This window comes from Kogia breviceps, chromosome 19, assembly GCF_026419965.1.
Source record: "Kogia breviceps isolate mKogBre1 chromosome 19, mKogBre1 haplotype 1, whole genome shotgun sequence".
Taxonomy (NCBI): domain Eukaryota; kingdom Metazoa; phylum Chordata; class Mammalia; order Artiodactyla; family Physeteridae; genus Kogia; species Kogia breviceps.
In genome coordinates, this window is record NC_081328.1 from 50,811,860 (window position 1) to 50,822,871 (window position 11,012).

Genomic DNA, 11,012 nt, shown 5'->3' on the forward strand with positions numbered 1-11,012 from the left:
AGGTAAAAGAATCCAAAAATGATTTAATGTCATTGAGGTTTATATCCTCTTACAGGGTCAAAATAGTGAGGTCAAAAACTTAATTTTTTTTTTTGCCGTGCTGCGTGGCTTGCGCGATCTCAGTTCCCGGACCAGGGATTGAACCTGGGCCACGGCAGTCAGAGCACCAAGTCTTAACCACTGGACTGCCAGAGAATTCCCAAAACTGGGATTTTTTTGACCACACCACGCAGCATGTGGGATCTTAGTTCCCACTGGGGGTTGGACCCGTGCCCCCTGCAGTGGAAGCGCAGAATCTTAACCACTGGACGGCCAGGGAAGTCCCCAAACTGGAATGTTTTATTAAAGAAGGCAGGTTTTTTGGTGACCTTTCAGCTATACACCTTTAACAATAAAACTGTTATGTAGTAAAAAAGCCCAGTTAGCTAAACTTGTAGATACATTTCAGAATGTAAATTGCTCCAAAATTTCCCATTCTTCAGTCTGTTTTTATAAAACTCTTCTAAAATATAAGATGGACTTGTTCTAAATAAAGCTGCATTAAATTTAGTTTTTGTCAAAAAAAAAGACAAATCACTTAGCAAGAGGTCACATGGTTCTTGTGTTGAAAAGTACTAATACATGCATATTATCATTTTACTTAGTGCTAATCAAATACTTGGAACTGTACAACAGAGGAAATTCTGATATAACCGTTATCTAAAAGGGATGAATAAGTCTAGCACAAGTGCCCACTACACCAATTTTCTGAAAGGATTAATTCTAAGTTTCCCTTAAAGTAAGAATATTCAACAGCTTAAAAAAAAGAAAAGCCAACAAAATAATTATCCTTCAAACTATGTTACAAATAATCCTCTTGGTTTGGGAAAAGGAGGGCTCAAACTCTAGGACTTTAGTTGTGCTATAAGAATAAAGGGCAAGAAGCAAGCCAACAGGAACACAATTTTTGCTTTTGATGGATTCAACTGTGTTTGCCAAGACTGACATTATGATGAGTGGGATTCAATTTTAATGCAAATCTCTTCTAGATTATTGCAAAATTAATGCATGTCACATAATCTCAATTAACATCAGGTACAAAAAAATACACAATATTAACGTATAAGAAAGTTTTAAAATATAAAAACAAACAAACATTCAAAAAAAAAACAAGGAGTCTATATCTGTATTCAACAATGGGATCAATGCACTAGATAAGGTCACATTCAGGTTGGAACAAATTCTGGAAATTCATGCTACAAAAGAGAATGAAAAAAATGCTCGGCAGCTCAAAATTTTATAGCAAATATTGAAATCAAAATTAAAATGTTCGTGTCTCCTAACCCTCAAGGAAAACAAATGGGTTCACCTTTAATAAATAAATTCAGAGTCAACAAGTGTACTCGTGCCATCATCAGTGTCCTCATGCTCCCTGCTCCTCAGACCCGAATGAAGCTTTCCATATCATCAAGGTTTCTGAATGCTCATAAATCTACCAAGAAAGACAACTGACTTCCATCTCTGATTTTTGGGGACACACACACACACACAAACACACACACACACACAGGAACAGATAACAGAAAATAAAGAGATGGGAACACCTCCAACCTCCAACCACCCAATCAGGCTTGGGCTTTTCATCTGCTGCTAAGGCACTTTAAGAGCCAAGACTGATCACTCTGTACTTACCCCACAAGGAATGGAAAGACAGATTTTAAACAAATGAGCATCAAGAGGACAAAGACTCATATTAACATTTACACAGCTGTTGACTTGTTTCATCTCTCAATTCCAAAATGATTAGAAAGCCTTTCTAATATAGACTCCATAGTATACTCAATGACAACACAACACAGAAACAGAGGTTGCTGAAACCAAGATTCACATTACTCAAAATGTTATCGGTATTTTTCTGAAAAAACGTGATCTGAGCAACCAGTGATTATAAATAAGTTCCAATAAGGTGAAGTTTGCAGATATCCAAATCAAGACCCTACTGTTGCCTGACCACACCATTCATCTGATCACTGAATTCTCTGAGATAAGACCATCTCACCAAAGCCAGCGGCAGGATTGCAGAAAGAACTCCAGTAAGAAAGCAATGCAAATGGCCATATTAGAAAAGCTATAGTTAACATGAGTCAGACGTAAGTCCACAAAAAGTTTCAAATGATTTCAACCAATAACAGAGAATCTCACAAAGAAACCAATACACTTCCTAAAATCGATGTTCCCTAATCCCAAAAGAGTCTCCCAATGGGTCTCACTTCCATCAGTGACAGACAAGCGCTCCTCTTGTCTACTTCCTTCTACTCCAACACATGCTTCTTGCTCTTGGTTCACCAGGCAGCATTACTGTGTTCCCCTTAAGGGCTGTTCAACCCCCAACTTCCAAAATCTCCAGCAAGACTGAGGTACACTTGGGGATCCTTCTAAACTTGCACACAACTTGGGAGACAAAGGGGATGTGGGGCACTCAAAGAGCATCAGGGAAAATGGAAACCAACATTGTGCTTAACAGGAGGGCCTGCCTCTTTTTCTCTTTCTTTCTCCCAAAACATCTAGTGCTAGGTAGTTGCTTAAAGTGCCCTGAGAGGCAATATTATAAAAAGACGACAAGGACCTACATTTAGACACAAGCAGATTCCCAGGAAGAGGCTTCCCATCTTACTGGACTCTCGTAGCATCAGCATTTGAGGCTCCCTCTGATGCCATGTTTGGCTTGGGCCTGAGGATACATTCGGACCCCATCACCCTTGGCATCCCTGACTAGGGCTGGGTCAACTGTTTAAGTGAATTCAAGCAAGAGTGACCTCTGTGGACAACACACGGACCTCACGGACACAAAAGGCCTCCTGTGCACACTACATGGGTAGCCTGACAAGACTTCACGCTAACGGTCATTTATAAGCTGGTCTAAGGCTGGCCCCTTAGGAACTCATTCTGGTCGCGTCTTAGACTTCTTATCGCCCCAGAAGTGCCTGGGATTGTGGTTTTATAGTCTGAGGAACAGTTAGGCCTCGAAGGCCCGGCCTAAGATGTGTGCACTCCGCATCCCGAGCTCCCGCCTTCCCCACTCGGCGGCGGGGACCGGGTTTCCCGCCCCTCGGCCGACCAAAGGTTGGTGGCAGTTGGAGGCAGCTGGGACCGGCCCCAGCAAGCTGGAACCGGTCTGGGCCGGGCCGGAGGCAGAAGGGGGGAGGGAGAGGCCGCCTCGCGTTCTCCCTGCGCGCGTGACTCACGCTGGCCGCTGACGTCAGGCGTGCGCGCGCGGCGGGGGGGGCTCTACGTACGTGTAGTGCTGCGGTTTCTCGGGCTGTGCCTGCAGCACCTGAGCGGTAGCGGCCGGGGGCGCCGAGGAAGCTGCGGAGCCGCCGGGCCCTGGGCCCTTCGACATGGTCCTGTCTTCCTGCCTCTTCGCCGCTCCCCTTTTATTATTCAGTCTGCGCGGTCCGCGCCGAGGCCCCAGTGCGCCTGCGCCGCGCCACGAGAACGTGAAGACCCCCCGCACGGCAGCAAGGGTTGCTGGGAGTTGTGGTCCCAGGTTTGGCTGGAATTTTACCGTCAGCAGAGGGTTGCTGCCGAAGGGACGGACCACAATACCCAGGGATCCTTGCAGACGGTGTCCCGGATGCTGAAGGCCCGCGACGGTTTCTGGGGATTGCAGTCCGGCTGCGTTTCTTCTTATCTGCGTGTTTCCAGGTTCGTAGGGGAGTCTTTCCCTGAAATTGGAGCCCCTGGAGTAGAAGAGGCCCAGAGCTAGGGAGGGCCTAACGACTGCTGGGAAACGGTTCCAAGTGTAATTGCACTGCCAACAGTGTAACAATTACCTCGCCTCCATACTTAGCACACCCTGGGCTCGGTTTTGATGCCGGCCCTGAGCAGTGGGCCTTTGAGCTTCAGGCACCTGGAGTCCGCCAACATCCTCATTCCTGCAGTGGGACCAAGCTGAGAGGCGTGAAGGAAAGTCTGCCCGTTGGAAGTCAGCTTAAGAAACCTTTGCTAACGAAGAGCTACACTACACAATACTCTGTTCCTGCGCCTTTGCTGAGGCGCTCCGTAAACCTTTACCAGCCCTGAAACCTGGAACTCCACGACTTGGGTCCCTTCTCAACTCGACACCTGGCTTGACCAACTTGTTTCCAGTACATTAAGGGCCAAGGACGAATTTAATCTCCGTCTAGCATAGTCTCAGGTACACTGGCAAGTTGCAGGGGCGTCGAGAAGCATCACCAGCGTCCAGAGGAAGGGCCTGGGTTTGAGTAGGGAGTGCGATTTATAATCCACTCCAGTTTCCTGCTGCGGATGCCAGCGTTTCTACGGGTGAAAATGTCTCCTCCCCACTTCCCGCCAGTTGGGCGAAGTTCTTCATGGATATTTTAACACTTATTATTTAACTTTGTTTTCCATATTGAATCTATTTAACATGGTTTTACAGACTAATTTACATTGTATTAGATAGCGTTAACTAATGTTAATTTCATTAAAGAAACACATTCCGAATAATGAATAACCTTACGGGTGATGCAGGGTGGGGTGAATGGAAAATTGTTAATGTTTAAGACTGATACATATCTTTTATTTTGTTACGAGTAACTTCACATCAGAAGTCAAACTGTCAGCCTACAAAGTTGAGGAACTGGTATTTCTTAAACATGTCAAATCAGTTGTTTAACCACTAGGGGCATTTGAAGATGAAAAATTCCAAAAGGACAAAAAAGTTGTGTATTGCTTTACTCCTATTATTAAATCCAAATAATTGGCATATATGTTATCCCCAAAATACCCAAGTGTGATTTGAATGAAGAAATATAGTTAAGAGTGCTAGATTTTAAATAAGGGTATACCATGAGCTTCAGAATAAGTGTGTACTGGTAGAATTGGGAGATGATACCATCCAAACTGCTTAATTTACAGAAGAGGAAACCAAAACTCAGAGAGGTTAAGTAACTTGTGTGAAGTTACTCAGCAAGTCTGACAGAACAGGAACTAGGACAGTAGCCTACCAGCTGCATCATGTTTTGCATTGTTTTGACTGTATAAACATTTTCAGTTGTGCCCTATTTCCTGTGTTGCTTTTCCTCCCCTGCGTCCACTTAGGAAAAAGAAAAACATAGCGATAAGACGGCCAAGTAAGAGGGACAAACTGTTTCCACTAATCATCCTTAAATGGATGCATGTAAATTCATACCTAGTTTCTCCTGGAGCAGTTTTAGTTCCTCTGTAGTAATTAGCAAAACTGGGGACGGGGATGGGGGTCGCGGTGGATAGCTAGACTATTTCTCCTGTAGAAAGCATGGGACAGACAGGGTTCTGGACCTCCTAGAAAAGCCTTGGAACACAAAATGGGTGTTAATTCAGGAGCCCATTCCTTCTCCAGGCCATCTGAGCAGTCAAAAAAAGATGACAGGGTATTTTTCTCGTTACATCCCGGGACATTTGACAGCCTCTTATGTGAGATGTACCCAGCGCCCTGTTTCTCGGCTTTACCCAGGTTCTGAGAACAGGGCATCTTGGTTTGTCTTCTCAGTCTGGCATGAATGAAACAGCTTAATTTTTCCCCTACCCTAAACTTTGAGCAGAAGGCAGAAAACTAAAGTCGATTGAATTATCACATAAAAGTTTAGAGATGTGATCATTAAATACATACTGTGCGTGTTGTGATTGAGACGGCTGAAATAACGAGAGGAATTTGGAAATAGAGATTGGGTCAAAGGTGTTTTTTGCCATAGCTGCCTTTTCAAACTGCATTTTTTTTTCTCTCACTATTGATGGTGAGAGTGGGAACTCTGGCGTCAGGAGTAAATTTTTGAGGTATTTGTATTTATATATAATAATTCTCTGAGTTGAAATCTATATGTACCTGGTTTTGCTGCTTTTTTATTTTAATAATTTAAAATATTCGGTGAGGGACTTCCCTGGCTCTCCAGTGGTTAGGGCTCTGCGCTTCCACTGCAGGGGGCGCGGGTTCCATCCCTGACCGGCAGCCTGAGACCCCACATGCCGCACGGCACGGCCAACAAATAAATAAATAAGTTTGGTGAACCCAGAGTAAGAACTGCGGAGTAGAATGCCCAAGGCTCTGTTTCAATTTTCTGAGCTTTGTTTGGCGGGTCTTAACCTTAAGCCTGCTTTGATATTTTATATAACTGAGTCATCTGAAAAAACTAAACATTAAAATCCACTTAAGACATTTAGGCAAAGGTAGGGATTACCATTTTTATACATTTGTCCTGTTTCTTCAGAAGTAACACATTCCAAGATATACCATTAAATACAAGTGAACGTATTTAATTTAGTTGTCTTTTGTTTGCTCCTTATGGACATGCAAATACTGTTTTAGAACTATTCCCATTCTGGCTGTAGTCATTTCGCTCAGTTGAATTACATAATTTTTAAAATATGTTGCTTAGTGGGTTACTTCTCGTTTAAGCATTTTGAAATTACAAAGTATTTTGTGATGGTCTAAGAACATACAAAACAGTACTAAAATAATTTATTGACATTTTAAAAAACCTATTCTTTACCCCTCCCCACCCCACCAAACAAAAGAACTCCCTTTTGATTGAAAAGTAATCACAGGGAATACTTTTTTTTTAATATTGGAAAATATTTACAAAATTTTCGCTAAAGAAACCTCTCCTCCTCCTGTATTGTATTAGCTTGATGCAAATAAGGTTAGGCTCCTTCCCGTCCCGGCTCTTAAGTCCTGATAGGGACCAGTGCAATTCATTTGCATTGACTTTCTATTGTAGAGCTTTGGAACCAAGGGAAGGATCCAAACATAGCTCCATTTTATCCAATCAGAAGAGCCGCTTAGTGCTGAAGTCTGATTCGTCCATTCCGCTTTCCATTCATCCAATCATTAGGCCACTTTAACAGCCAATCAGTGGCCTAGATATCCGCCAATCAGCGAACGGGGCCGAAGCACGGCCTTTGTGTCGGGGGATGTCAGCGCGTCGGCGAAAGCGTCAGCCAATAGAAAAAGTCGTTGGTGTATGCAAATTAGGGTCCTATGACGCAGAGACGCAGCGTGAAGCGTGGGTATAAAAACGGAGGCATAGGGGGGGCTTGGAACGCAGAGCGGTTTGGTCGTTAGTCGGAGGAGTTTCGTCCGTTAGTTCGGCGACTGCGGCTCTTCATTGGGCATCAGGAGCGGCGCGGCTGTCGGAGAAGCGGTGTAAAACTTCGGCATTGGGTAAGTGTTCTTGGGTTTACGCGTGAGATGAGGCCCTGTCAGCCGTTGATGTCGCGGGCCGCTGCCGTTGAGAGGCGCGTGCCGGCTGCTGCGGGCTGCCCAGGCTGCTAGCTGGCGCCGGCGTGGGGACGGGTGGATTTTCCTTTGGACCTTCGTTCCGGAACCATGTCTCCGCCTCTTTCCCGCTGGTGATTCAGAGGTCCCGACGCCGGGTTCCGGGCAGCCGGGCCTCCGCCCGTCGAGGAGGGGAAGTGACTCCTCCCCGAGCTCCCCCTCCCGGGGGAGGCTGCTGCTACTTGCAGCCTGAGTCATTAGGGGAGGGGGAGGAGGTGGCAGCCCTCGGCCATCTGCCGCCAGCCTTGGGGCTCGAGAAGGCGGGAGGGCAGGGGCGCCGGGCGTCCCTCTCCCCACACTCCCGCCGCCGCACCCCGGGAGGCGACCGCCGCGGCCCCGGAGTCAGGAATTTGTTCCGCAGGTGAAAGAAAATGGCCCGAACCAAGCAGACTGCTCGTAAGTCCACGGGTGGCAAAGCGCCCCGCAAACAGTTGGCCACTAAAGCGGCCAGGAAAAGCGCCCCCTCTACCGGCGGGGTGAAAAAACCTCATCGTTACAGGTAGGCAGCACGGCAGGAAAACAATGACTCGGCGGCGCGCCGCGAGCGGGACGCTTCCTGCTGCTTGATCCGCGCTGTCGGTTAACCGGCGTCCCTTTACGCCCCTCTCTTCGCTGTAGGCCCGGGACCGTTGCGCTTCGAGAAATCCGTCGTTACCAGAAATCCACCGAGCTTCTCATCCGGAAGCTGCCTTTCCAGAGGTTGGTGAGGGAGATCGCCCAGGATTTCAAAACCGACCTGAGGTTCCAGAGTGCCGCCATCGGTGCGCTTCAGGTGAGCGGGCCGAGGCTGCGTGGAGCAGGGGCGGAGGGCTTGCGTGCGCTTCTCCTCGGAGAGGGTTAATAGTGTGGCTCTTGTCCTCAACAGGAGGCTAGTGAAGCGTACCTGGTGGGTTTATTTGAAGATACTAATCTGTGTGCCATCCACGCTAAGAGAGTCACCATCATGCCCAAAGACATCCAGTTGGCTCGCCGGATACGGGGAGAGAGAGCTTAAGTGAAGGCAGTTTTTATGGTGTTTTGTAGTAAATTCTGTAACATACTTTGGTTTAATTTGTGATTTTTTTTGTAAGAAATTGTTTATAATATGTTGCATTTGTACTTAAGTCATTCCATCTTTCACTCAGGATGAATGCGAAAAGTGACTGACTGTTCACAGACCTCAGTGATGTGAGCGCTGTTGCTCAGGAGTGACAAGTTGCTAATATGCAGAAGGGATGGGTGATACTTCTTGCTTCTCATGATGCATGTTTCTGTATGTTAATGACTTGTTGGGTAGCTATTAAGGTACTAGAATTGATAAATGTGTACAGGGTCCTTTTGCAATAAAACTGGTTATGACTTGATCCAAGTGTTTAACAATTGGGGCTGTTAAGTCTGACCATACATCACTGTGATAGAATGTGGGCTTTTTCAAGGGTGAAGATACAAGTCTTAACCACAGTGTAACTTACAGTTTCCTTATTAAAAAAAAAAAAAAAGTAAACCTGGCAGCTATAGAATACACTATGTGCATTTATAATAGCTATTTTATATATTGTAGTGTCAACATTTTTAAATTAAATGTTTTACATTCACATGTGGTGGGGAGTCTTGTCATTAAGGTGTGTGTAATAGAGTCCGGTTGGTTTTCTCCGAACTAGACTGCACTTCTTTTTCATACGTAGTAAAATGCTTTGCGCATTATACCTTGCATAAGTCCTCATTCTACCACATGTTAACTAATCCTCTAGCTGATAATGCAGACACTAACGGGGGGGTTTATTTATAAGGGCTCTAGGATATAATACGAGTTATTCACACCAGCATCATCTGTTACTAATATAGTAGTTAGTGCAGCTTTTCTTTGTGTTGTGGTTCGTCTCATAACTAGGTTGAGTTTTTCTCTACCAAGAGGGAACAATACTGAACTTCTTTTCCTTGTGGAGTTTGTATTATAATAACCCTTAGGGTAAACTTGCTGTGGGGGAGGGACACACAGCTTCAGCTCATGGAACCTCTGCCAGTTAAAATGGTGTCATCTGGTATAAGGTCCTGGGAAAAATCACTTAATAGAGATGGCTTTCCAAGTGGTTTTCAAATTTATCCTTCTATTGAAGTTTTTAGGTCAATTATGTATGTTGACTAAATTTACAAATAAACTTGTTTATCCAACTAAGTGTCAAAAACCTAAATTGAATGTTGAAAGCTTAATACATCCTTTATCTAGGTCCTTTAAGTTTATTTCAGGTTTTGCTTGGTAGACAAAGGAAGCATTTATTTACAGAAATATTTCTACAAAGCATGTAAACAGCTCTCTGCTCTATAAAAATGCCATGACAGCTGTATATGCAGTGTGGGCTTAAGACTGTATTAATATGCTTCTCCCCCCTGCCCCTCTGTTGTGAAGGATTTCTTTGAAATTCCAGGACTCAAATTTGGGGTCTGTTCCTGAACTTAAACGTTTGTGTGAAGCACGTTTATAGATCTCTTCATATAGCGAGTTATTTTAACACAAGCCCACAGGTATAGAATCTTAAGTTAGTCCAAGCCGCCTTTTCAGTATGAAACTAGTGTTCTTGACCAATGATGGCCACTAGTGAAGCATAGTATGTCAGCAAGACATGGGCACAAGAACCACACCAATCAGAGAAAAGAATTCTGTATAATTTGAAGTCAGTAGCTGTAGGAAGTCTCTATGCTCTGATAAAACAGTTTGGTGGGTTTTTTTTTAAGTTTGGACTAGTTTCAAATTTAGGGTTTAAGGGGTTTAGGATTGGAAAGAGGCAAGTCAGATGAGAATTGGGAATCTTGGTAATTTAGCTTTTTATGAGGTGTCAAAATCTGATACAGTATAATGGTTTCCTAGAAGGTCTGGAACCAATTCTGACAATTTACTTGCATTGTTCTTGTGAAGGACATTGAAATCCTAGCCAGTGGGATGTGGTGTGGAGTGTCTGGCACTTAACAAACACAAGTAGAGAAACAGCTATGGTGATGCGTCTCCTTGGATACCACTCGAGCTAGAGTAGGTGACAAACTATCTCACCAAGTCTGCATCCCAAGGTAGGATTTTACTGGGCAGCTTGGAATCTGCTAAAAGTGCAACTTAGACTTCCATACTTTTAGTCTTTAAGCGGACAGGCAGAAGTATTTTCTGGTTCTAGGAAACTGCCCACATGTTATAACATCCATGGGTTAAGGTGGTAGAACAGAGTCTGAGGAGAAAAGCAAGCAAAAATTGGAGCTGATGAAGGCATCCTGTGCTGTTGATGGATGAGACAAAAATAAAGTTTTTAAAGTTTAGACTTTCTCATCTTGTTAATGGTCTTCATTTGGATGATAATGTTTTTCTTTTCGCAAAGCTTTGTGGAGGAAGTGTCCAGAAAGCCTTGCCTTCTGACTCAGCGGGTAGTTGGGGGTGGGGGGAGTGCATTCCTCAGCTCTCGGTGATTGTTGTGTCCTGGGGCTCGCCCTACCCTGGTTCCTTACAAGCACTGTTTCTTGCCTGGTGTCAGGTGTTGGGGCTGGGGTCTGCCTCAGTAGGAAAGCAGGCCCCTTCTGGAACACTTTCAGGTAGGGCAGCAGAGGGTGGACACAGTCTAGCCAGCTGGTCAGCTGTCTGCCATTGGATCAGCAGGAAACTCCAGGGCTTGCCCTTAAGTTTCTGCAGGCAAGGGCCAGCCTGTCTATGGGAGCCACAACAGCAGGTTCAGGGATCAGTTCCTCAGGCCTATGGCCA

At 45.0% G+C, this 11,012-nt stretch overlaps 2 protein-coding genes across 6 annotated transcripts in view; one reads left to right on the forward strand and one right to left on the reverse strand.

Annotated features, from left to right (window-relative positions):
- UNK (unk zinc finger) overlaps window positions 1-4,690 on the reverse strand; it is a 35,189-nt gene extending 30,499 nt beyond the window's left edge. For 3 of the 5 annotated variants that reach the window (XM_067020563.1, XM_067020565.1, XM_059048070.2), the window contains exon 1: window positions 3,276-4,690. In XM_067020563.1, the coding sequence (XP_066876664.1) occupies window positions 3,276-3,379 (104 nt within the window). In that variant the 5' untranslated portion in view covers window positions 3,380-4,690. Of the gene's footprint in view, window positions 1-2,609; window positions 2,711-3,275 lie in introns of those variants that run through there. The other 2 variants (XM_059048067.2, XM_067020564.1) reach the window with 2 other exon arrangements.
- Window positions 4,691-6,910: 2,220 nt separating this feature from the next.
- Window positions 6,911-10,583, forward strand: H3-3B (H3.3 histone B). The gene is made up of 4 exons (XM_059048149.2): window positions 6,911-7,180; window positions 7,656-7,793; window positions 7,913-8,066; window positions 8,160-10,583. Exons 2-4 carry the CDS (start codon window positions 7,666-7,668, stop codon window positions 8,286-8,288), a joined length of 411 nt encoding a protein of 136 aa, XP_058904132.1. The 5' UTR covers window positions 6,911-7,180; window positions 7,656-7,665; the 3' UTR covers window positions 8,289-10,583.
- The last annotated feature ends 429 nt before the right edge of the window (window positions 10,584-11,012 follow it).

Bases quoted from the DNA above. Each gene is read 5' to 3' on its own strand.
- H3-3B (XM_059048149.2), top strand. From the start codon at position 7,666: ATGGCCCGAACCAAGCAGACTGCTCGTAAGTCCACGGGTGGCAAAGCG. The intron at 7,794-7,912 runs GTAGGCAGCACG...TCTTCGCTGTAG, and splicing joins AAAAAACCTCATCGTTACAG to GCCCGGGACCGTTGCGCTTC. The intron at 8,067-8,159 runs GTGAGCGGGCCG...TGTCCTCAACAG, and splicing joins CCGCCATCGGTGCGCTTCAG to GAGGCTAGTGAAGCGTACCT.